This window comes from Pseudopodoces humilis, chromosome 11 (genome assembly GCF_049639895.1).
Source record: "Pseudopodoces humilis isolate 2021_Gansu_Grassland_sample_001 chromosome 11, ASM4963989v1, whole genome shotgun sequence".
NCBI lineage: Eukaryota > Metazoa > Chordata > Aves > Passeriformes > Paridae > Pseudopodoces > Pseudopodoces humilis.
In genome coordinates, this window is record NC_142210.1 from 19,488,304 (window position 1) to 19,514,229 (window position 25,926).

At 38.5% G+C, this 25,926-nt stretch overlaps 1 protein-coding gene across 9 annotated transcripts in view; it reads right to left on the minus strand.

The window, feature by feature from the left end:
* NAALADL2 (N-acetylated alpha-linked acidic dipeptidase like 2) overlaps nucleotides 1–25,926 on the minus strand; it is a 427,779-nt gene that overhangs the window by 5,137 nt on the left and 396,716 nt on the right. For all 9 annotated transcript variants that reach the window (XM_088061038.1, XM_088061039.1, XM_088061034.1 and 6 more), the window contains 2 exons: nucleotides 17,618–17,711; nucleotides 10,180–10,378 (listed from right to left, as the gene is read on the minus strand). In XM_088061038.1, the coding sequence (XP_087917164.1) occupies nucleotides 10,180–10,378; nucleotides 17,618–17,711 (293 nt within the window). The remainder of the gene's footprint in view (nucleotides 1–10,179; nucleotides 10,379–17,617; nucleotides 17,712–25,926) is intronic.

Genomic DNA, 25,926 nt, shown 5'->3' on the forward strand with positions numbered 1-25,926 from the left:
CTCAGAAAATTTTGCAGTGAACACACAAAGAAAGTTTCCTTCCTTCCTCTGGGATCCTTATCCTTTGATCTCCAATGGTTCTTCTCCTTTCTTCTCTTCTTATTTTTTAAACCTCTTTGACACTTACATGCAGTTTTGTTATCTTACCTATTTTATTTCACAGCAGCATTGTGGCAGAAGGTTTATAATTATAAAATTATAGCTGCTGGCCATGTAAGATTAGCTTTTATCAGGAGGGAATATATGCCCTGGTGAAGTGTCATTACATGTCATTACAGCTGATCCAGAGGAACCCCTGGTTTTGTTTCTTTTGTTTCTTTTCTGCAATGCTACAATTCCCTGCTGGATTGATGCTGGAAGTCGCCAGCTCTGGGGCCATGGCATGGAACAAAACACACCTGGGCAGGGAAGGTGGGGATGTGGCACCCAACCACTCAGGGCAACTCAGCTGTAAATGCCACCACTCCTTCACTGCCCTAGGTCCCCACAAACCCAGCATGGCATTTTTAAGGATCCTCTGCTTGTGATATGTTGTTCCTAACTTTTGTTTTCCCACACATCCTCTCCTTTTTTAAAGAGCCATCAACTGCCTCCTCCTGCTGCTCTCGTTTACAGGCTGCAAATGGTTCTACCAATATATATTCCAGAAAGTGATATATTTAAAATCATGTACACTCAGAGGTGAGTGTCTGCCTGAAAGGGATGTATTTGCATGCTATCAGCAGTTTGATAAGCTGCAGGTAATCGAGATATCAAACCCAAATAAAGTCTAACCAACTGAAAGGCATTTCAAAGGCATCGTTATGTGACAGGGTAAGCCAGATAAACTCTCTCCCTGCTAGATACAAATTTATCTTGCATAAAACACAGGCATTAGGACATCTCTAATTGAGTAAATTATGGCAAATGGAGGTTGTGGTAAGTGTGCATGAACAGAATCCTGTTGGGACATGGGAGCACGAGGAGATAATTATTCCAGGCTGGAGTACATTTCTGAGCGGTCAGATTTAAATAGGGCCTCTTAAAAAAATTAATCCTGATTTTAGCAGCTGTGTGAAGTGTCTCGAGGCTTGGCTTGACTGTCTGCCAAATAAACAAAGGGAAAAAGAGAAGCCAAACTGGAAGAGTAGTGGGTTACAAGGTACATTATCTTTTATTTCCCTACGGTTCTCTTTGATTACAGCAGTTTTTAAAGGTAAGGAATGCACTGTCCTGAAACACACTAATCTCTCACTGAAGGATACTAAAGCCTAACCTAACCCTAACTCTAGCCTAAGTTTCAGCTTGATGCACCTTGACAACTTTAAATCTTTGTGAGGGCCTTGAGTGCACCAATACCAGATTCCAAAGCACATGTAGGGGCATTCAGAATGCTAAAGAGAAAGCAAAAGGTCTATTAAAGAACTTAAGCCAAGAAAGGTTGCTTGAGGACTTTTTTATGGCCAAAACTCAACATTCACAGAAAACATTCACTTTTTCTGTTCTGAAACATGTAAGGGAAATATTATTTTGATAGTTAAATACAGTAAAGTAAAGCTAACAATGCTAAGCTTGATTTTCTGATAATAGGACAATGTTCTGCAATGGCTGAGAAAAAATGAAATACTGAATCTCTGACAACCTGTAGCCAAACTTTTTCACTTTCATTAAATAAACAGTAATTACATCACTTCCCAATTTTTGTGACTTTTGATAGCAAACAGTGTCTAGTCTAATATATAATAACCATTAACAAATGGAAGCTGGCAACTTGAAGCATGTAGCAGATCATAAGAGGACTGATGTTCTGGAACAGCCTCAAATAATGGAGCTAAGAAGCCTGACTAGCTTAAAGAGTTTGAGTAAAATCAGACTGCAATAAAGCATCTATTTGCCAGTGCTGAACATCAACATTACCATGCACTCACGGTTTTTTCTCCTGGTGAAAATTTGCTGAGTTTAGGAGCTGATTTCTTTCTTGCTTTGGAGTAAACAAGATCAGTAGGTAAGGAGAATCCAATCAACAGGCTCAACAGTACTGAATGACTTCACAGAAGTGAAATAAAAAAATACAAATAGGATGTATTTGTTCTCCAGAAGTTGAAAGTCACTACTTATCACTACTAAAGAACAATCCTCTAACTGGGTATTATTTTTTCTAGGGTTTTACAGAAATTAATTAAGCAACTTTATGCAGAAATTCCTGAAGAAGCCACAGAACCCACTATCAGAGTCTTTGCCACAGAGCTTCCAAACCCTGCATGCAGCTGATGAGAGAATGATGTACACCCCACGGAGATGTAAAAATTCCTTGAAAATCCACCAGTACTTTTTCTGTGGTTCCTCAGAACAAGGACTGAGATTTATACTTAAAAGAGTGATGACGCATTGAACAAAATTGATATAACTGTATTTTAAATGTTATTTGCTGGCAGACTCTGGTATGAAATATTCTTTGTTAAATTTCAAATAATGTAGCTGTTGGTAACAAATGTAAGCATGTTGTTCTTTGAATGATTTATGCTACACTTGCTTCTCAAGTGAAAGAAACATATGCTTGTGTGAATAATTTGGAGGAAACTATCTGTCTTTTAAGGATGTCTCAGTCTGAAACACTCAAATTCAAAGCAGATGTGCTACTGTTTTGAAGAACTTGAGGGAAGTGAATTAATAAAATTATTTCCAATGGCTCACAGCTGATGTTCTGATGGCTTCATAGGACTTTTTACTCAGAAATCATGTAAAATATCCTCTTCCTACAGAGGAATCTCATTCCTAAACAAAGCAGCACACAGTGCTTAACGCAGGAAACTGGCTTGACCTTGATCTCCAGTTCTGATCCTGACTGGCTTTATCACCCTAAATATCTCCGTGCCATGTGACATGAGACCATAACCACAGGTCATTAACATAAGAGTTAATGAGGGATAAAAGATTATGTCATAATACACCTTTAAAGAAATGCCCAAAGTTATATCATTATTACCTTCAGTGCCCGGTACACACACAAAGTTAACACTTCTTTTAAGTCCCACTTAAGGTAATTTTCCTGTTAATGATCTCATCAATACATTTCTAAGCTCTATTGCCTGGGTAATACATTAGTGGAGGAATGTTGCATATTAACTATTTTTCCCAATGAATGCCATTTATTTTTGTACTTTATTCAGGAAGTGTTCTTGGCTAATATTTCAACTATACATGAGTGGTTCTTATCTGTCATGATCAAAAATGTGGATTCATATATTTCTTGGATCTAAAAAATGTTACCAGTCCTACTGTTTATAATAGAGGTCAAACAATGTATGAAATATTAAGTTTCTGTCATATTTAATAAATGATGCAGAATCTAACACTTTGTATAGCTTCTTGAGATCACAGTAGATATTTTTTTTTTTCTGGAACTAAATATTCTTGCCCTATTTAGCACCGTAAGTGCAGACCAAGCAAGATCTGCCAGCAAGGGACACGGAGTGGAGCTGCATCCTAACCACAAGACTTGCTGGAGGTTGGCATGAGAGCTCTGCACTGAGCTCACACAACAGCTGTGACAGTCAGCAGAACAACTGCTGTGAAATGGGCTAAAACATCCAGTAAGGACACATAAAATAAATGTCATTTTAGAAAAAAAAAACAACAAATAAAAAACTTTTTTTTTTTTTTTTTTTCTCCCAAGACCAAGACCATGCAGATTTGTGGGAAGCATGAGGAATATTATTTCCTGGGCACAGTCTTGTCTTCAGGACAACTAATGCTGGATTAAATTACAACAGAATAATATTTACTGCATCACAAACATAATGGGTCTGATGTATTGTACAGAGAGAACTCTGCAAGTGTACAAATCAACCTAATTAAAAAGATGGAAGAAAATTCATGAGAAGTACATAGAGAAAAAATAAATTAATATATGTAAAACCAGGTCTCCCTTCTTATCAGGGAAGTGAGAAATCTGTTTTCAAGCCATGACATAATCCCTGATTACAGAGGTTTTCTGCTTTTGCAGGTGTAATGAAAAGATTTTCATGTTCCCTGTTTAAATAAGCTTTAAAGTCTGCCATAATTACAGCTCTGCAGATGGCTAATTCAGTAGTATTTATGCAGCAAATGCTCTTTAAATAGTAAAAATTTACAAGACAACAAATACAGCCATTAATTCGTGGCCATTACATGTATCAGTGATTCCAAAGGAAAAAACATCTCAATTGCCACTCAGATGGATCAGATGTTTTGAGTATGACTATCACTCACTTTACTGCATCTCCTCAGTATTAGAAAAGGGCATAATTCAGCATTGTTATCAGTGATGAGAAAAATAATAACCATAGCAGGAATTTGTAAGAGCATTACCAGCCTAGTAAATGCTGCTGGTGTGTGCTAGGATAAATGTGCTGCTCCATACTTACCAAAACCCACAGTCACGCTGCTCAAACACTGTAAAGTTCAAAGGAATAAGGCAGAAGAAAATGGGAAGGCATTTTGGGTGTAAAAAACACATTTGGACAAATGCTTATCAGAGAGAGAAGGGAGCTGAACTACAGCTGCAGAACTGAGAAACACCAGAGAAGGATTAGACAGGGAAACAAGTAATGCCACTGTTCCTAACTCCATTGATAACCGTGAAAAAATCACAGAAGAAAAGGAGTTGCAAATTTTGAAAGATGCAAAATATGGGTGTCAAAAGTGAGGTAGCAAATCACTGCTGTGTTGGAAGACAAAAATTAATTTATTCTGACTGAAAGGCAAAAATCTGAGGTACAGGATTCTACAACCAGCACACAATTCTTTCCTTCTCCCCCAACATAATTCTAGCATTGTATTTACAAATTGCACATGGCAGATAATAGAGACAGAACATTATCTACTGCTGCCAGCGAAACATGAATTATTTCAGTATTTCCCACACTGAGGATCATCGACACCGTATCAAATCACTCTCTGCTCCACATAATATGAAGCAGAACAATAAAAATACTCCATGCATTTGGTTCAGGTCAGTCAAAAAACATCTCAAACACTACTACAAAGGAGACAAGAATGGTTTCTACTCGAAGTCGTGAGGAATTCAAAATGAAGAAACAAATCTCCAGAGTTTATACAACGAGACAGAACTACTGCCTTGGGTAAGAAACTCTGGGCAAGGGTTTTATTTTGCAGGTGACATTGCACTTCATGTTTACCCACATTACTGTTTAAGATTAGCAGGATATTTTCATCTTTAATGCTTGTCCTCTGTAAATCCAATGAGCAGCTTGTTTACATGTGGAGATTATTATAATAAAGTCTTTAATTTTCCTACTAAACATATCTCTAGAAACTAGACTCTTAGGGCAAGTGTATTTTGAAACCTGAGAAGCTGCTGTAGTTTACCAGCAAAGCAGAAATAAATCCTGTAGAATATACACATGTCAGGAATGCACATAACAAATCCCAATCTGAAAGGAAAATATTTGTTCTGGTGAACAACACACACTTGAGTGGCACGAGTTCAGCAGCAATTCAAGTTGCATTATTTGAATGGTACAAAAAACACCTTTTGATTGTTCTTTCATTTCATTATGTCAAATTCAGGGTGCACAGTCTATCTTTGCTTTCTGCCAGCTTTTCGTTCAGCGCATTAAAATGTAGCCATTTGTTGTAATTCTTTAGCCCAATGAAGTGTTAATGTCACACTTGGATATCCGTGATGAAAAGAAGCAAAAGGAAGAAGTTTAACTGGTACAAATGAGCAATAAAAACTGCTGGAGGTCTTTGCTGAAGACACAGATTGCTTCCAAAATCCTTGCTTTTCACCTACTTATTACTCAATTCACTCAATTACATCAATTAGACAAAGCACAATCACCCCTGTAACAATTCCATGAATAGTGGTGGCAGATGCATACAGCCTTAATGGAAAGGATAAACTTGGCATGCTAAGATAAAACTTCTAAAAGAAAGGTTTTGCACAAGCTGACTTTGATTTTTTTATAAAACTGTTAACAGAACTGTCAGTCAGGACATAACTCATCCTTAGGCAAGGGTCCATTAAGAATAAAACACACCTAAGTGGAGCAGAACTGACAGCCTGAGCCCTTGTACACCTCTTTCTGGCTTTAATTTACATACTGAAGACACAAACTGTGACTTTAATGACTATTTTAGGTTTGGAAATTTTGTGGGAGCATCCCAGGAGACTCTAGGAAATCCTGCATACTTACTACTAGATCCATCTGGTATCAACAGCACCCATCATATCTGAAAATTAGACCTGGGCCTGAAGAAATGTGACACTTCCATTGAGACTGAAGATCTCCCTGCACCAAAGGTGCCATGCCTGATACTCCATGAAGTTTGCTTTATTATCTAATTTTTTTCAATATTATTGTGCATTGAGGAGCTTTGCCCTTCAACACAGGGAGAGGCTCTCTGTGAGGAGTGCACACACAGACCTGACAGATCCATCAGGCTGACAGGTTGTCAGAAGCTCTGGGGATCAGCAAATATAAGAAGTACAACAAAATATATAAGAACCCTCTTAGTGAGCCTAGACAAACACAAGATTTGAACTCAGTATTTATGAACACCAGGAAGATCCTTGCTGTCTTGCTATCCCTGATCCTGGTGTCAGGGTTTTGGTCAGTATTTCTGTAGAGGGAAAAGCATGCAAAAGTGATCAGTATTCATGGAATCTTTTTACGGCTCTGGTGAGGCTGACCATCTCATGGAGAGGACAATGTGCTTGAATTTTTTTTTCCCCCTTTACAGTGCCTGAAGTAACAAAGCCTCTGTTCTTACATTAACCTTGTAGATGCCACTGCTGTGTGATCTATGATTATTACCTTTAGCAGCAAAATATGATCATCAGAAAACACAGAGAAATATCCACACAAGTATACATTGCAAGAGTGGAAAGCAAGAAATGGCTGAAGGTAAGAAACAAATGTATTTCTACTGATTATTCCATTAAAATAATGACAAATTATAAATCCAAGTAATTATCAGTACTATGATTATGCCATGAGAAACAAAGAGAGATAAATGAAAAATACCATCAGCAATCCTATTTTATTCCTAGGCATTTATTCTGGAAATAGAAAATCTACCCAGGGTTACCACTGCAAATCAAAGAAGTATTTCAGGTACAATAAAACTCAACAATTTTCTTCTAACCCCAAATCAAGTCCCAGGGTAACTTTTGCAAAGCAGGGTATTCCTCAACCTATTATTTTTCATTCTACCTAAATTTCTGGATAAGACTAAAATACCCTCATTAAAGCTGTACTTGTGTATTTCCAGCTCAGTTGGAAATAGAGATCATGGGGAACCTGTGCTGTTGTCAAATTTGCAGCTCAGAGTCAGGAAGTTCAGGTGAGAGGGATGAGTATCAAAACTACAGCATTTACTGTATTGAACAACCTGCCAATGTCAATCATGATTAGTTAAATTTAGTCACATATCCTAATCCAATTATTAAAAAAATTAGTAATTTGAATTCTGCTAGTAAGTTTTATAATTAAGTAGATTATATTACTTTTCCTTATAGATGCATAATGTATCAATTATGCCCAAATAAGTGCCCTATGACATTGATTGGAATGAGGCGTTTATTTTTTTTTAAAGCATTATATACAGTAAGAGACTATAGCTATGGGAATGTGTGTGCAAACTATAGAAAAAAAAATTATATATAAAAGATGTATCAGTTCCCCTGTAGTGGAGAAACACAGGAAGGTTGCAACACTCCTGCAATAAAGAAAAAAATCCACCTTTCTTATTAATTCAAGTTCTAGGACAGAAAACATAGTATAGATCCAGAGAAGTGTGAATTAGGACAAACACAAGGCTAAGAATGATGCCTAAAACTTCAGCAAATTTGTCAAGTGCTTTGATTGAGGTTGAGAATATGAGTCCAAATGGGTATACAGGAAGCAATCATTTTTTCATGAAGAATACGTCCTTTACTGTGCACACAAATTCTTCCTTCAGAAGGCTGTAAATTACAGTATTTATGGAATCTTAATGATCTAAACACAGTTGGAGCCTGAAGGTCAAGGCTGCAAACTGCATCCTAAATTTCTGTTTACAGATGAAGCACAGTATTTATTGCTGTACTGCTTGTGCTGCTATAGTTAAAGGGCTGCCAGCATTTCCATTATAAACCACTATTTCAGAGGTTTATAACTTGCCTATCAATCTTCTGACTGGGATGAAACATGACATACAAGGTTCTGGCTGTGAAACTGATTTTTTTTTTGTTTGTTTTCTTTACCAAATGACAAAAAGAATAAGCTTAAAGTTTTACAAGCCAAAAAAAAAAAAAAGGTGTATCAGTTTTTTCAAGTATTTCTAGTGCTGGGACACAATTATAGCTTCAGAATACAAAACACATTCACATAACTTCATCAACTAATAGAAGGACTTTCAATCCCTAAAAAATGAAAAATAATCTAAACAAGACTTATAGTTGGATGCTTTTTTATTTTTTAATTAAGCAAACATACTTCAGATTTTAAAAGGCAGCAAAGGACATCAGCAATCTAACAGTGTCCTTGATTCTGTTTATCTGGGTAGATTTACCATTAAAGGTAACAATTACACACCTTGGCACCGTACGAAGGTTGCATTCTTTTTAAATGAACATCTAAATGATGATACACAAGGTGTCCTTTACTGTTGTATATTCCAGATGATGTCAGGTAAAATTATTCAGAGTAAAGTCAAAGCCAATGTTTCTCCTAGACTTTGAAATCTTGTGCTGTTAAATCTTGTATCAAGTTTAATTAAATTGGAGGACAACATTTTCACTTTCACAGTGTCTGCTTTGCCAGTGTGAAAGTACTTTTGGCCTGTACTAAAGTACTGTGGAGAGCAGGTGAAAAATTTCTTACGTTATGTTTGCATATCTAGTAATTACATTTTGTTAAATAACAAACTTAATAATGCAAGCATTGCAAGAACTGAAATATTAGAGGACCTCAAAAACCCTCTCCTTATAACCTTAAGTTTTGATATAATTTATTTTTACAAATAAAGAACTGGGCCAGATTCAACAATGTTGAATGTTGCTGTTGCAATGCAACACATATGTCTTACAGTATTACTAAACAGTTTTATGGCTCCTTTGCAACACCATACCAGTTCAGACAAGAGAGACAGCACTGCTAAACCTGGAATATTAGACTTTATCTAATCCCATTTTGGCTTATTTCTTTATGTTATAAATCCAGTCACAGCAGGAAGGAAGTAAATTAGCCCCTCCCCGAATGTAATTATTCTATTTTCTTTATTACAGCTGTAGGGCTTTTATTCACTGACACTTTTGAGCTCCCCATAACCACTTTGCTTTTTTTTTTTCCCCCTTTGCATTTGTTAAAAGATGATTGCATTTGTTTTTTACCATTGCTATTAATTGGAAGAACCCCTCCTGTGGCTGGGGCTTTCTGCTTCCTTCCCCACCTCCACCACATCTGTTTGATGCCCACTTTACACATTCACTTGAGTGAGACATTGGATAATTTTTCCCATCAACTGAAATCAAAGTAGAGTTTTGCTACTTTAGTTGGTTCTGGTGAGAAATAGAGACCTGCAGACTTCTTTCTTAGAAAGTAAAAGATGGGATGACTACGACATCTTAAAACCAACCTGGGTAGTGCAGCTGAATACACATCAGAGAATAATTCCAAGCAGAGACAAGATGTTATGAACAGTGACTGACTCAGGCCTCCTCGTTAACTGGAATGTACTGCCTTTAACTCGCTGAAACGCATCCAAGAACGCTGCTAGATAATTAAATATGTTAAATAATGCTACGGAGTATCTTGTGTAATTCTGAATCTTCAATGAACTGTACAAAGTTTTAAATAAAATATAGGTGAAGCTTGTCAAGCAGTATTAGACTTCAAAATATTTTCTTCTTCTGAAAGCTTCCTGTACCATCTGACACACGTTTCTGCCACGCTGCCTGGGCTGCCATCACACCGTTCGTCTTGTTAGCAGCAATGTCATGACAGAAATGCTACAGTGCTGCATTCTAATGACCCCTTGCATTGTAATGAATTAATGTTTTCTGCAGAAAGGATGTGATAGGAAAAAAAAAAAAAAAACTTTAATTTTGGGTACTCACTGAAGTTTTCTTTTTGAAGACAGTTCTGCAAACCAAGCAGCGGTGAATACCATTTTAGCTCAGCTACAGAATGCGTGGAACACCGTGTACCGTACCTGTAAAGCCCTGGAGGAGCTTGATGAACCAGGAAGCTTTTCTCCAAGCCTTGCAGCACATCATTGAGCATCCTGACTCTGACAGGAGCTCGCTCCTCGGGGTCATTGGCCGGGCGCATCTCGTCCGACTGGAACAGCTCCGCCGTGTCCCTCAGACGCGCTGCCACTGCCAGCAGCTGAGGGACGCCTGCTTCATCACCTGGGCACAGGGACAGCAAGACAGTCACCAGTGATTCACAGACCACTTATTACTCTTGCTTCCAAGTCAAAATTAATAGTCCAATTAAAACCTGAGCCTCTTTTTCCCCTGTGAGCAGCACGGAACGGGTCAAGGGAAGCCATAGATCATTCCGTGTAACCTCTGATCTGTTTCTCAAAGATCAATTTGGGCTCTGATGCTTTAAGATCTAATAAGTTGTGAGGAATGATTTTTGGGGTACAGCTTGAAATCTAGCATTGGAAAAACAGGCATACAGGAAGCAATGGTTATAAATCAAGAACTACAACATTTCCTTCTGAGACTGAATTTATTCAATGCCATTTGATGCTGTTGCTCTCGAGTCTGAAAGCCTGTGCTTGGATTCCATAATGACTGCTCTATAGAATATTTTAATATGCAGAGTTAATTGAATTTGATTCAACATTTTAGAATCTTAGAGGTTAACAGCAATTTTAGAGGGTATGTGAAATTGCTCCTCTTAATCACTTAAGTCATATGCCAATGAGCCGACTTTAATTGATATCCTAATGCATATTCTAATCCAGTCAATATTTTCAAAACCTTTTAAACTTGGAGTGTTAACTATTGCTTTGTTAGCAACCCCACCCAGACAGCAAAAGAATAAAAGCCTGCAGCACCCAGGTTCAGTACACCAGGATTTCAGTATTTCCCTGTTCACAGCCCAGAAAGAGAAATGTGAACTGGAGCAGTGTGAATGTGCAGCCTCCTCCCACCTGCAGTGCAGGTGAAGAGTGTGGCCTCCTTTCCCAGTGCATGACCACTTTCACCTTTACAAGCACATGGAGACAGAAAGCAGAGCCTGAAGCTGATAGAAAGTCAAAAGCAGTATCAGTCAGCACAAACATTTCCAGAGTGCAGAAATTATCTTTAAGGTTAAGATTCACTTCGCCTTTTGACAAGAAACCCAGCTATCCTTAGATCTTTCAAATAATGCCTTAATCAACATAAACCATGCAGCTCTAGGAGCTGTCTCACCTCTACCAGAATGTGGAAACCTCAAGGAGTTGTGTACCTTACTGACTGAGATAATTAAGCCAAGAAAGTGGTTCAGGACTCAAGTTCAATGAATTTTAAGCTTTATTGTTGAAGATACAAATGGAAAAATCACAAATAGTAATTTGGGATCATTGACATGGCTGAACTTCAGCTGCCAAGGGAGTACCACCCAGTGGCTTCCCTGGTGGAATGGGGAGAAGAATCAGTAAGTTAAAACCAATGGGCTGAGATTAGAACAGTTTAATAATTGATATATAATGATGATGATCAGAATCACAGTAGTAATAATATAGCATCAAAAAGGGAGAAGACCAAAAGAGAGACATAAAACCCAAGACAGACAAATGATGAGCAGTTTTATTGGGCTGTGTTCAGCCTGGCCCCAGAGCAATCAGCCTCCTTGGCCACCTCAGATTAAACTGAGTATGATGTTCTCTGGTATGAAATACCCCTTTGGCCAGTTCAGGTCAGCTGTCCTGGCCATGCTCCCTCCCAGCTTCCTGTAACTCCTCTCTGGCAAAACATGGAAAGCTGGAAAGTCCTCAGGGTAAGCACTAGTAAACAACTGAAAAATCAGTGAGTTACCAATCTCCACCTCATCTTAAATCCAAAACACAGCACCAGCTACCAGGAAGAAAATTAACTCTATTCTAGTTAAAATCAGGACAAACACCAAGCTATTTCTCAAATTATTCATGGTTGCAGTCTGAAAGGTGAGAACATGATAGGAATGGAAAAGCAAACAGGTATAACTAAGAAATCCGAGGAAATGCCAGAATATAATATATTCTCCCTCTCATATGGAATAAGAGATTTGCTACTGGATACATTCCAGTGAAGGAAAAGGAGTTCATAGATCCCATATACTCCTGTCATTCAGCTGACTAGCACATTCCAATCTAGCAAAACATGAAATGATCCAGGATACATAGAGAGACAAGATGCTGGTGAAAGAGAAACTGTCAGATTTCCTGAGATATCAAGATGAATTTCAACAATGAACTGCAGCTCCCTGGGAGAACAGGAGTGAGGGAAGATGGTTTATGTCTGCCCTGGTTTGGAACAAGGCTCCTTTGCTACCAATCCACCTTTCCCTAAGAAAGAGTAACAGGTGTGCTGGCATCTTCATATAAAGTGTTGGTATCTCTCTGAGTCTGCAGTAATTGAAATTCTGATCAAGCTAAGTTGATGCCTCAGAAAAATATTCCTCAAGCATATAAGCTTGTTACATTTAAGATATTTGCAAAATATCATTATCCTTAATTTTCAAATCTCTGGCAAACATCCTGTGCAGCTGAAGAACTTCCCAACCCCATGTGGATAATGCAGGCACTGTGCACACCTTACCCTGGGACTTGTTTCCATATGGAAATGTTTAAATTCACCCTGTTAGAAAGAATCCTTTGGTTTTGGCAAAGCACTTTGTATTCCAAGTAATGTAAAACTTATAGTTTTTATTCTGAATCTTATATAAACAATTGCAAATGTCAGCTCTGCCTTTTCAATAGGGAAGGTGAGATAAAAGAAAAAATCCATCTTTCTGTACTTGGAATTGAAGCCAACCAGACCATCCTTTTAAACATGAAAAATCCTGTAAATGTTCTCACTTGTTCTCCACAGCCCCTAAACCAACTCTTGTTAGAAAACAAACACCCAGGCCCTTTTTTCATGCTTCACTACAAAACCTGCGAGTATGGGCAGCGTTACCTCAGCCAACTAAGGGCAGAACAGGCATCACATCACACTGGACTGCACCACCAAGGCAAACTGATTTATGCTTTTCTCAGGCTGAGAAGATGGGAATGGAAGGGAAAATGACTCCTCAAGAAAACCCTGCATTATCTAATGATGTCTTAAGGACCTTTGATGCTTTTACAGAGAAAATTGAGCACAAGTGTTACCTCGTTTAAGAGAAAACAATGCCACATTATTATATTTTGTATTCTTTGTCCTTTCGTCTGCAGTGTGAATCATGATGAATCATCTAAGCTAGTTGTTTAGTTGCTATAAAAATAAAATTGCAAACACAGGAAAGTGACTCAAGACCATGTGCACTCTTGATCAGGGAATTACACTGTTGAATTTCATTGCATTTGCTAAATGTAACTGGATCCTATTCAGAAACAAGTTACACCAAACAGATATTTTTACAGACACTGAATACAATAGCCTTTCCCTGTGTAACTGATTGCTCTTATGAAAAGCACAGCTAGAGATTTAACATTTTTAAATTGTGTTTGTGCCCTCTGTTATGAATGTACTTGCCTACAAATACTTACAGGAAAGGGAGCACAGACAAATCAGCATTTTAAGGCATGATGCTTGCTTACCATATATGTGAACATGTGCTTGCATGTAAGAGAGAAGGGAAATTGCTTCAGGTTTTGATTAGCTGGCAAATTCTGAATCAGCTATGATGTGCTGCTGTATTCACTAGGAACATTTTTCATGCCCTGCAAAATAGGATAAGCAGACCTGGCAGTAGAAAATCTGAATGGGAAAGCTTTACAGCAAGCACCCTAAAGGGGCAGAAATACAAATCCAGACATCCTTAGTGCAAAGAACATGTTGCCATCAGCTTCAATTTTGCTACCATGACTGCTGTAGTCCAAGTAAACTAATCTAGTGCTGCTCCAAGTCTTTTTGCAAAGAAGTTATGCTAAAGAAGAATGTTGTGACATTTTACTATGTGCAGCCCAATATAGGAGCCTGGAGAAGAGCAGGCTCCAAGGAGACTTTACTGTGCTCTTTCCATACTGAAAGGGGTCTTTGTAAGAAATTTTAGGACAAACTTTTGAAATAGGATGAGAGGTAAGGGTTTTAAACCAAAGTATTAGATTTAGACTAGGTGTAAAGAAGAGAACTTTTGCATTGAGGATGGTGGAACACTGGGTTACCCAGGGAGGTGGTGCATACCCCATCCTGGAAACATCCAGTGCCAGGCTGGATGAGGCTCTGAGCATCTTGATCTACTGGAAGATTTCCCTGCTCACTGCATTGGAATAAATGACCTTCAGAAGGTCTCTTCCAATGCAAGCTATTCTATGATTCTGTGAAGCTATCAATGGCTTTGTACAGACCTGCTGAAACTTATGGCCTACTAACACAGAATAGATGCTCATTCTTGTCCTTCAGAACTAAATGTTTGTCCATGAAAATTTCATTTTTCCATGACTGTTTTTTTTTAAAAGGCTGAAAAAAGTTACTAATACATAATAACCTTGAATGAATGTTGAAGACATTATGCCAGTGCCTCATGACAAAAGATGTATTTCTGTCTTATATACAGATTTGTTGCATTTTTCACCTCTGTTGCAGTCAAGGATAAAGGGTGGGAACAGTAAAGAGGGAAATTTTCTGAACAGTACAGACAGGAGGGGAGAGTAACTCTGAAAAGCACACAGAATGATCAGGGAAACACAGTCAAGAAGGTAAAATGATGCCAAGCTGAAGAGCAGCAGATAGCTGTAGGCAATGAGCATGCAGCCATCAAGTAAATGAGAGAGATATGTTTCTCTATTGATTTTTCTAAGGACAGAGAGTTTAGCCTGATGTTTTGAAATGTATGGGTAGAGATAGGCTGTGGAAAGTCACACAGACTTCCCTGGGAACGACTTATCGTAAACCACATTATTTTAAACTTCTGCTAGTGCTGCCTACTATTATCACCCCAAGAACTTCAGCTGCTGTAACATCTGTAAAACATCCATTCTGGGGAGAAGAAAGGGCCTAACTGATAGGAACCCACACACAGCTGACACTGCGTCAGCCAAAGAGCTTTAAATCACGGCTCCTGCACTTCTGCAAAACCAGAAAATCTCATCCACCCTTAATTTGTCTTCATAAGCCTCTCCCTCTCAGCCAGTGCCTATCAGAGATGGCTACAATTTGCTCCAGCAGCCTGTGCTGACAGCCACAAGTGGGGATCTCACCTCGCCTGCCTGCTGCTGCAGCCACAATTCAGGGCTGGGGCACAGACACCAATTCTGGAAGGTTTGCAGGAGCCCAAGTGACTGGCAATAATAAATGACATCAGCTTCAACAGCACCCAAGCCAGGGACAGCAGCAACCTGGGTAAACTGGGTGGGTGTACTTGTTGTTGCTGGGACAGTCAGGTGCAAAGGTACAGAAATGCTTTTAATCCTAATGAGACACCTGAGAATCTCCATCATTGACCCCTGAAACTTGCTGTAACATACACTAGATTTTAAAGACAGGCTATAAGAAGCACAGTGCTAAGAGCTTTCAGCAGAAAATAAAAATATGGTCTGGATAAAAATGCTTGTGTACATACAAAACACTTCTATACAAGTGATTGTACCTTTTTACTTGCATATACATACAAAGCACTTCTACAGGACTGCTTAAAAGCATTATTTGTATCTTTCACACAGCAGATTTGACATCTTGTCTGCACCCTACCTCAAAAGATAAATTGGATTTTCATAGGATACAAGGTTAAAATGGGTCTTGAATTCAAATGGAAGGCACAAATCTCACACAACTGCAAGGTGTGGCTAATGAGAATATTCTAAGCAGTCACTTATTTATGAATTTGTCTAAAATATCACATCTGTGAATAGACAGGCAACAGCCTGACTAGCCCTGCCTGGGGACCTGGATTTCAGTCTTGGAACGTCCATCTCGATAATTTATGACACAAGACCATCATCAGAGGCAGAAAAAGAAATCTCTCCAGCCCCAACCCTTCCTTTCAGATAAACCCAAAAGCAGTGGTTTGTTTCCAAGAGTTCTGGTGTGTGCAAGGGGAGAGAACACACGTCACTTAACAGGAAGGAAGGAACAGACCACGAGCCATGTGAGGGTGTTGGGGTGACATAACCTGTCATCCACACTACCCTGAATGTAAGAAATGGTCTGTGAAGTGCTGAGTAATATCCCACAGAATTTAGCAGAGCTAATTGTACAGACACCCACCACATTACAGAGTTAAATCCTCTAGAAATGAAAATAAAGGCAGTGTTAACAGGTATCGAGGTACACACAACCTTTTGTGAGTACATCCGTGAGACTGCAAAATAGTGACTCAAATATTTAAACAAAATTTAACTTCAAGCATGTGAGTCCAAGGGGAAATACAGTCTCTGTTCAAGGAATTGGCTGAACCAGACCCCAGAGGCACCAAATTAAGCCTAATGAACAAATGTTTTCCATGTCATGCAGGTTTACCTTCACCTTTTCTACACTTACAGTTTTAAGCCACATAAAAAAGTACAACTTCTCATTTAAGTAACTGAAAAAGGACCATTGTCTTAATGTTTTCCAAAATGAAAATGAACTGTTCTTTTATGCAAGCCAGAGACAGACAAAACATGAAAGCCATGAGAAAAATCATTAAACAAAACTCCAGAGTGAACAGCTGGGAGAAAATTTATCTTGCTGGCCCTACAGCCTAGGAAATAATTTTCTCTCCCCTGAAGTGGTAGAGATAAATGATATAACTGAAGTTAGAGAAAAAAAAGTCAATTTAAATCAACGTTTCTTGTTACTCAAAATAAAGAAAAAGGAAGAACAATAGAAGTAATCTCATGTTCAGTTGAAGGAATACCAGCTGAGCCACACTTTCCCTTTGATGATCATCCCCTGCTGTGTTTAGGCTGAACTAAACCAATGTTTAGTGGCAAAACAGAGGTAAAATTACTTGTCTTTTTAGATGATTCCAGACCAATACTTGCCTACCGACTCCTACATCTTCACAATGATGGATGGCAAAGATTAAAGAAAAGGTATCAGACTTCTATGAGTATGTGTTACAGAAAAGTGTGCAGGGAGGGGATGAAATGCAGGGGTAGCACCTCAAGATTGCAAAAAGTCTTTACATTTGAGATACGACCTCACAATCTGCTAAAGGATATGTGAAGTTTGGGTGTGATTTTATAGAACTTACTTCTCTGTTTAAGAGATCAACTTGAGAGTTTCATAAACCTAAAACCAGAAATATTTTTCAAAGGTCTTAGGACACTACAGGTAACCTATACTGCTTAAATGACAAAGTAGCATCACAAGAAATCTAAAAACTTTATGGCAACAAAACCTGAATTTTATTCAGCATTATATAATGACTGTATTTAACTAGTAAAATCACTATTATTCAATAATTGAAAATATGTATCAGGGATTAGATGATGCTTTTCCCCCCCCTGTATTAATGGAGAACAATATTCCTCTAATGAAAATTACCTTTCAGACTGTTCTGAACTTCTAACGCGATGTCGAGGGCATTGAACGGCAAAACTGGATCAGTGGCAATTTGCAAAGTCACTTGTCCTGTTAGCTGAAAAATACAAAAAGACCCAAAACCCAGTCAAATTATTTCCAGTACATTTAATAAACAGCACTTCTTTTGGAACAACACATGTTTTAATGACATTGGATTTTCAGGGAAGTGTTATTAAAACCCCATAAGCACATATTTATGAAAAGAAATGTGACCAGGGACATTGCCTTTCTATACAACATTTCAAAATGTTCAGAGAATACAGTTTATGACCACACACAAGAATTCTGTGCAGTGTGCCTTCTCTGGGATGCTGCAGGATTCTCTGAAGGATATTTTTGCTTTGTTATCAAATAAAATATCTCAATACTCTGAACATGGGAATGAAGTTTACAGTTTTACTCAGTTCTCTGGTCTCAGCTATTGGATTTTGGAACTTTCCACAACTAAAATAAAGAATCAGAGACATTAATGATCAGAAGATCAAGCCTAGGGCTAAATGCAAGCTGACCTGGAAACCCACAGCCTTTTGAAGTGCAATGTGACAACTCGATGCACGCGGATGTACAACCTCCAGACTGGACAGAACGCTGCTTTCTCTCAGGAACCCAGGGAAAGAAATTCCCCAGAGTCCCTCAGCCCACTCCAGACTGGACATCAGCACCTGTCACAAAATCTCAATGGCATGAATGCCTCTTTCTGAACAGCTCCCAGATAAGGCAGGGGCTGAGTGGCCTGAGAGCTTTTTTCTGCTTACAGAAGGTCAGTTCTCCAGCTCGAGGCTTAGACATGCTACAAGGGCTGTGTATAGAAATACATCTTTCTGCTGAACTACACCTAGCTGTGATTAAACAGAGGATTTCAGTCTCCAGGCTGCCAAGTCCATCACTGTTCATGGGAACTATAAAAACACACTGACAAAAACATGCAAGAAACTTTCATTCATCTTCTTTATATCTTGATATTGCAAAAAGGGAAAAAATACCTGTAAGGCTGTGCTGTAAAATGGGATGGCTTCAGGTGCTGGTGACCGTGTTGATAAAAATGTGGACTGAATAGAATCTTATTGTACAATTCTTCCCAAGGTGTTGGGGGGGGAAAGAATAATATCTATCCTTCAAAAGCAATATGATAGTCTCTGTGCCAAAAATAACATTTTAATTTTACAATAGAAAGTAGCAGGAAAAGACAACAAGCCTCAGTAATATTAAAAACAACAGTACAGCGATTGAAAAGGAAAACCATCTCCCAGGAAAGTGGATGAAAGCAGGGTAATATCAGAAATACAAGTTTCCTGGAGAAAGATTAATAGAACCTCACAACATTTCTCAGAAAGCACAGAAGAAATGACCTGGCCACAGACTGGTTTGGGTACAGAGACCGAGGGGATATTCTGTACTCTGCTGTGAAGCTATGGAGATTCACCTCTAGAGAAAACTACATCACAGAAGGCACCAAGAAAAAAAAAAACAAACTGCATTATATAGAGAGAAAAATATATAGGGAGGAATAATGTTATGTCAGGCCATTATCAGGAAAAGACAAAGAACTAAGAGTGAACTTTAAAAATACTATGTCTGGACAGCTATGTTAAAGTATTCCACAGTAACTTTTTAAGAAGAAACTTCCCAATTCCTCAGGCCATCAGTGCTCAAAGGCCATTACATTATCTATCTGATTATTCACAAAAAGTGTCTGGAAAGCATTAAAATACATTGGTTTTTTTATGATTATTGAAAAACATTATGTTTTTTAAAACAGAGATATGAGAGAGGTATTATGGAAAGACAAAAAATGAAACTGTTAGGGCAAACTAAAACCTGTACAAGACTGTACCTAAACCAGCCATAAGCAACTGTAAAAAATCTGGTTCTAAATATCCAAATGCCACACAAAATCCTTCCATGTCCTGCGTGGAACTCCTGTGAGACACACTGCCCAGAACATGAGCACCCTGTGACTTGCTACAGATCAGCAACTGTGACACTGAAATAACTTCCTCATAAAAAGAAGGGATTCCACCTGGAGCCCACACCCACTGAACCCCAGGACAGTACACAAAACACTTAAATTCCTCCTTGACAGCCCATTGCTGCTAAAACTTTCACTTCATGGTAATACAACTACAAATTTCTAGGTGTTTTAGGAAGGGACACCCAACAGTTACGCGTTGTTGCTGATACTTTACAATCTGTTACCACAATGTTTAAGAACACAAAAGCAAGGGGAAAAAAGCTTTTTTTATGAAACAGGAATGTGGCATTTAAAGAGGACAATACCCTAGTAAGCAACTTTCCTTTTTATCATCATCTTCTGCAGAACCTGGTGTCATTTTTATAAGTTCTTGCCTTATTTCTGTTTCTTCCAAAGAGTTTTAGTTTGCTTTTGACTATAGCAGACTAAATGTTTTCTTTTTCCTGCTTAAATAAAGTGATACCATCCAAATCTTATGACTGACTGAAGCACTTTCAGAAATTTTATAGTCCCTGTCTAACACTGCAGACATCTGTGTGTTAGCAAACAGGTAGTGGTGGTGTTTATTAAATCACGTACTTCCTGGGCTAATCTGGAAGAAATCAATCATGTAAAGGAAAGCTCAGAGCATTGATTTGAACAGAGTAAGTAATAATGCTGCAGAAGCATATATCAAACCCACATAAAGCAGCCAGACAGAAAAGGCTACCAATTTCTTATTTATAGTCTTATTTTTGGATATACCATTCCCCTGAGTGCAACACTGAATATACATGGAAAATAAAGACAAGCCTTGGCCCCCTTTTCCCAGGTGAAGAATGCATCAGACTGACTACTGAATTATTAAATGCAAGCATAGTTTAGCAAAGAGTAAAGACAACAATTTTCTCATGAAGTGAAAAGCTAAAGCAGCATGATTGATTCTATTCCCATTCTGAAGTGGTTAAAACACTAATGACAACTTCTCAAATAGAATTTATACATAATACACAAACAATACACACAATAACTGATGTAACATTTATGTGATTATCAAGTTTAAGAAAAGATCTTAGAGGTCAAATGCAAATTCATCCTAAAATGATTTTCTTATTTTAAAAAGAAAAAAATGACTAACACTTGCACTGCACTTGGCTGTGGGAAAGGTGCTTTTCAGTAAATGAAAATTTGATGAACTTCCAATTACCTTGAAAATAGGTATTAATATAGAATGTAACTATAACTGTAGAGTTATATTGTATTTGTTCTCTAAGAGGGTGGGGAGGCCCTGGTTGCCCCATCCCTGGAAGTGTCCAAGGCCAGGCTGGATTTGGCTTGGAGCAACCTGGGATAGTGGAAGGTGTCCCTGCCCATGGCAAAGCTCTAAAAGGAGTTTTAAGGTCCCTTCCAACTCAAACCATTCTGTGATTCTATGCATACTGCAAAACAAATCTGAATGTTTAAAATGGGTTAATACCAAAGTAACATTATTTCAAGGTCTTTTCAAGGCATCTTTGTAGGAAGGAAATAACTGCTTTTACTTCTCTGGCACTGTGTAGATCTCAAAAGCTAAAAAGAAAAACCACAAACTTAAAAAAAATGCTGGTGTGAAAGATGATTCAGTATCACGTGATATTTCCAAATGATGTTGTAGCTTATTTTCTCTTCCAGGGTTTTACAAACTGTTCCATCAGGAACTATGTACTCTTCCAATTCTACCTATCTATGAGCCTAATTTGACTATAAAAGCCAATTTTCAGGAACATCAGTTAGATCCACAACATCTAAAGGTCTATGACATAAAAAGAAATACCTGGATAAAACACACACAATATGTTCCTCTATATAAATTATAAATATACTTTACCATTTTAGCTGTTTTACAATGCAAATAAGGAAAGGAAATAAAGTGGAATTTGGGGGGATTCATCACAGGTTTGGTTGGGGTTTTTTTGTATGTCACAGCTGTTTTCTCAGGGAGTTAAACTCAGTGTTCAAGACAACTTTCTTCCTCAAATATCCAAGCTGCCTACCAGCAACATAAATCAAGTCTACTGGCATACAAATTTAATTGTTTTTTTTTAAATATGAATACTTTAAGCCCAGGCTAGATAAATGTGAAAGGCTCCCCACAGTCTCTCTCACACAGACTCAGTTTTGCTCTGGGGGCATGCTGTTACTGAGCCTGCCTCGCAGGGACAGCCCAAAGTGCTGTCTGGTTTTTCTGACAAGGCAGGCACAGCCACCCATCCTCCATTCTGCCACAGCAGCAGAAACCTGCAAGATGAATAAAATTAAAATGTATTTAGTGGATATGAAGATATGAAAATATTATGCGTGAGAGAGATCAATCTGCTAGAATAAACATCAGCACGCGGTGTGCAGGCAGTTTCTTTAACACAGAAGTTTACACACAGTCTTGGGGTTTTTTGGGTGTTTTTTGTTTAGTGAAATTTGAAACTGTGCTGTATCCAGCCTGTGCTATGCAAGCCTCAGTGGGTGGAAGTGCTGAGCCTTTAGGACATTTTTAGTTACATTAGGAGTGTTAAAATCTAAACAGACATCTCAGATCTCTTCATATGCCAAGTTACAAACAACATAACTTAAAAAATCAGGTAAACTGCCATGTTTATCCTTCTGTAAACACTGTCTTCAGCAATGCCATACTCCAGTTTTACCTGCTGGAAAGAATTATGCTCAGCTACTTGAAACCAGCAGCAACTCCTTTGCATTTCAAGCCCTATGCCACTGCAACATACTTTTAAAATTTTATTCTATGCATGTTAACAACACTTTACTGACATCTGTGCACTTCCTGAGGAAACCAGCACACACATGGCATCCAATCCACCAAAACCATGACAAACCATGCGAGATGGGAGGTAATTTAACGTGGTAGTGAGGTAGAGCTGAGGTAGTCTCAGCTACAGACTCAGCATCCCCCTGTCCCTAAGACTGCCTACAACAGACCCAAACAATCCTTGGGGCTGAGCAGCTCTGAGCCTCATCTTCCTCTGATATCAGCTTTATTTTTTTCAAGCCACATTTGCCCTTACACCTGGCACCTCTCCCTTCCTGCATTACCCCTGGGGTTCATGGAGGAGGAAAGAACATGGCAAGATTCTGTCCTGTTTTGGGGGCTCAATAACACTGAGGTGAAAATAACGCTGTTTTCCTCTTCTTCCTTCATTAAGGTGAATAGAAAGGTTTAAGGTTTGTGACTGGATGTTGCACTGCCTAATCTCAGGTGTTCATCTTTTGCATCAAGGGTCTCTCTTCTCACACAAACTGATGAGCAGAGTGACCTGCTGAGATCTGATATTAAACAAATCATAAACAACAGCTTCAGCCTTCACACCCATGCCAATAAGGAATGAATATCTGCATATATTAAGATCCCCTCTCAGAACCACAGTATTAGTAATCTCAAATGTTAAAATAATCAGCCTTACCCACCTTCTCCCCACTGCAAAACTGAAGAAATATTTTTATTAATACCAGCAAATTTCATGAATATGCTTTCTTCTGGTTCCCCCTCTCCACTCAACTTCCTTAATGTTATCAGACTTCTTTAATTAAACATGAGAAATTGAGTCTATTTAAATGAAATCGTGATTCCCTGGCAATAACGATTTCAGCACCTAGTGTTACAAGATGAATGGCAGCAGTCGTGAGCCTCATGATAAATTAATGAGCATTTTTAATAGTGGGATCTCAATTTAATGTGGAAAAACTTCCTGCAGAATCAGTCTACACAGCAGGACTTTTTTTTGTATTCATCACCTTCCAAAAAAATTAACTGATTCACACAAGGAAAATCAGAGGAAGGAACACGAGAAAACAACCCATTCTTTGAGCCCCTATCTTTCTGTAAACATTCCCATCATGAGTCAAAGAAACAGAAATATGGCCATAACCACGTTCATTTTGCATTTAAGCTGTCAAACTTCAAAAATTCAAATTTCTTAAATATTCAGTAATATTTTTTGTGTTATTTGTGGGTTTTTGTTCTGTTTTGGTTTTTTTTTCCCTTACTGAAGTCCACCCTGGCACCAAGGCATGTATTCACAGCACAGATCAAATGAAATTTTGGGGTATCAGATGCTGAATGGAACATGCTGTGTTTTAGGACAGTAGAGGGCTCTCTGAGAAAAGACTATGGTGAGTCTGTGCTGCAGTAAGTGAACCAAAGCACAGTAATTCATCAGAAATACCTATTTCTGAACAAGGGAAGTGTGAGGTCTTGCAAATATTAAATACTTTATTTCAACACTCCCCGCCCCTAAATAATTTAATATTGTTTTATTTACTCTTAGAACAGAAAATATTGATTAGGAAATAAAAGTGAATGCGAATAAAACATGGACTTTCCCTCTTTTCAGGTATCCTGTGCACAGCAAGCAGCACTTGACTGTTTGTATTAGGGTGCCACACAGCACTAGGCATCCCCAAAATTACATGTTAAGATAATCCAGAACTGTGGTAGCTTGGGCTGGCTCTGGAATACAGATCTCTATTTACATGATCATACACCGTGTTTTCTAGATGATTCATGATGAGGTTCTCAGCACTGATAAATTAAGGTCAAAAGTATCCTCTTAAGTGACTAATTTGCTTAAAATCTAATTTGTTGGCCAATTTAGTAATATACAGCACTTAGAGCAGTGAAAGTACATTTTGTATGGATTTCGATCACAGCTGGGAATGATCATTCATCCCACTACTTTCAGTTTCTTGCACAAAAAAGAAACTCCTACTTATGTCTGCTTTTCTTTTTGTGTACATGCAGAAATTACTGCTTTTCAGATTATATGTGTGTGGAAATACATACTTTTTGTGTATCTAAATGCATTTATGTGAATTTTCTAATATTGTGGTGTGACTGATGGGGTTGTCCCAGGAGTTGGACTTCAGTGCTCCTTGTAGATCCCTTCCAACTCAGGATTTTGTATGATTCTATTAAAAATATATTTTGAATCGCATTAATTTATAGTAAGGAGTGGTTCACCACGCTCTGGGTTATAACTCCTTGCTATTACCCAGAGTTTCTTTCCACTCCTACCTTCTATCCACACCACGCTGCTCCTCACACAGTCAGAGCCTGGCCCACTTCTGGCAGTTCTCATGCTCTTGTCACCGCAGGGGCAGAGAAGAGGGATGATTAACTCACTTCCAAGATAATGGCTTTATTGAGTTAGGCTTGGCACTCTGAACATGAACCTGTGCTCAGCCCAGTTTGTTTGGAGCTGAGGCAGAGCCACTTGCTGTCTGCACAGGGCTCCTGCTCACACAGCAAGCCATGGAGTCAGCTGTGGAGCACATAAATGCAAGCAGCAATAATCTCAAGATGACATTCTAATCATCTATTTCATATTTAGGCATGTCAAAATCTCATGGTATCTGTGTGCAAAAACAGTGTTGAATTTACTTCTAGAAGGGCCACCAGATTAAAACTTTAGGAAAAAGAGTCAGTCTTTTCCTCAGTGTGCGTGGTTATGAGCATGCAAAAGGATGTAGCAGAATGGTCTCTGCAATCCTTGAGCTCTGGCTGAGGAAGCCACACCATGACAAGACAAATCTTTACATCTTTACAAACCCTCGTGCCCAATTTCTTATAGAGAATTTTAAGAATTTGCTCTAGTGTAAATTCTATTTTAGCTCCAGTGTTAAAGCCAGGCTGCTCTGGTCACCAGCTGCGGACTCTGAGGGTGACAAACACTCAAAAAAAGTTTGCTCTAAAGCAGAATGATTTGCACATAGCACTCCCATAAACACAGATACCATCACTGCACAGGAAAGGACCTCTTAGATTCTTTCATTCTCTGCCTCTCTTCAGGTGTGGAAGAGGAGAGGGAAGCAGTGCAGGATCCTTTCTAAAGAAGCAATGTTAGCTGCCTGAAGCTGGCCACAGGCAGTCTTGAGGAAACAGATTTAACTATTCTTCTGGTACAAAGAGAAATATATAACGAAATATGAAGAAAAATGTATCTCCATAGATCAGAGTGAAAGGTCTCCAATGGCAATGATCAGGTACAGAAATTGCATCTTGGGGGGATGTTAACTACCTTAAACCAAATCTACATAACTTGCTTTTCTTTATTTGCATGTGTAATAAAGACTTTTGCAGGGTAAAACATGCAGCTAGCTATCAGTGCACATGCTTAAGCACAAAAAATGCATTTTTTTTCCTTGTAATAAAGGGAAGTTTTAAGTAAAGAAAGTTGAAGTTCTCTCAGAATTGCAGACAAGAGGTGTCAGTGCAGATTCCTGTGGACTGGTTTGAAAACACACACCAGGCTGTGATTAAGAGCCTGGACAC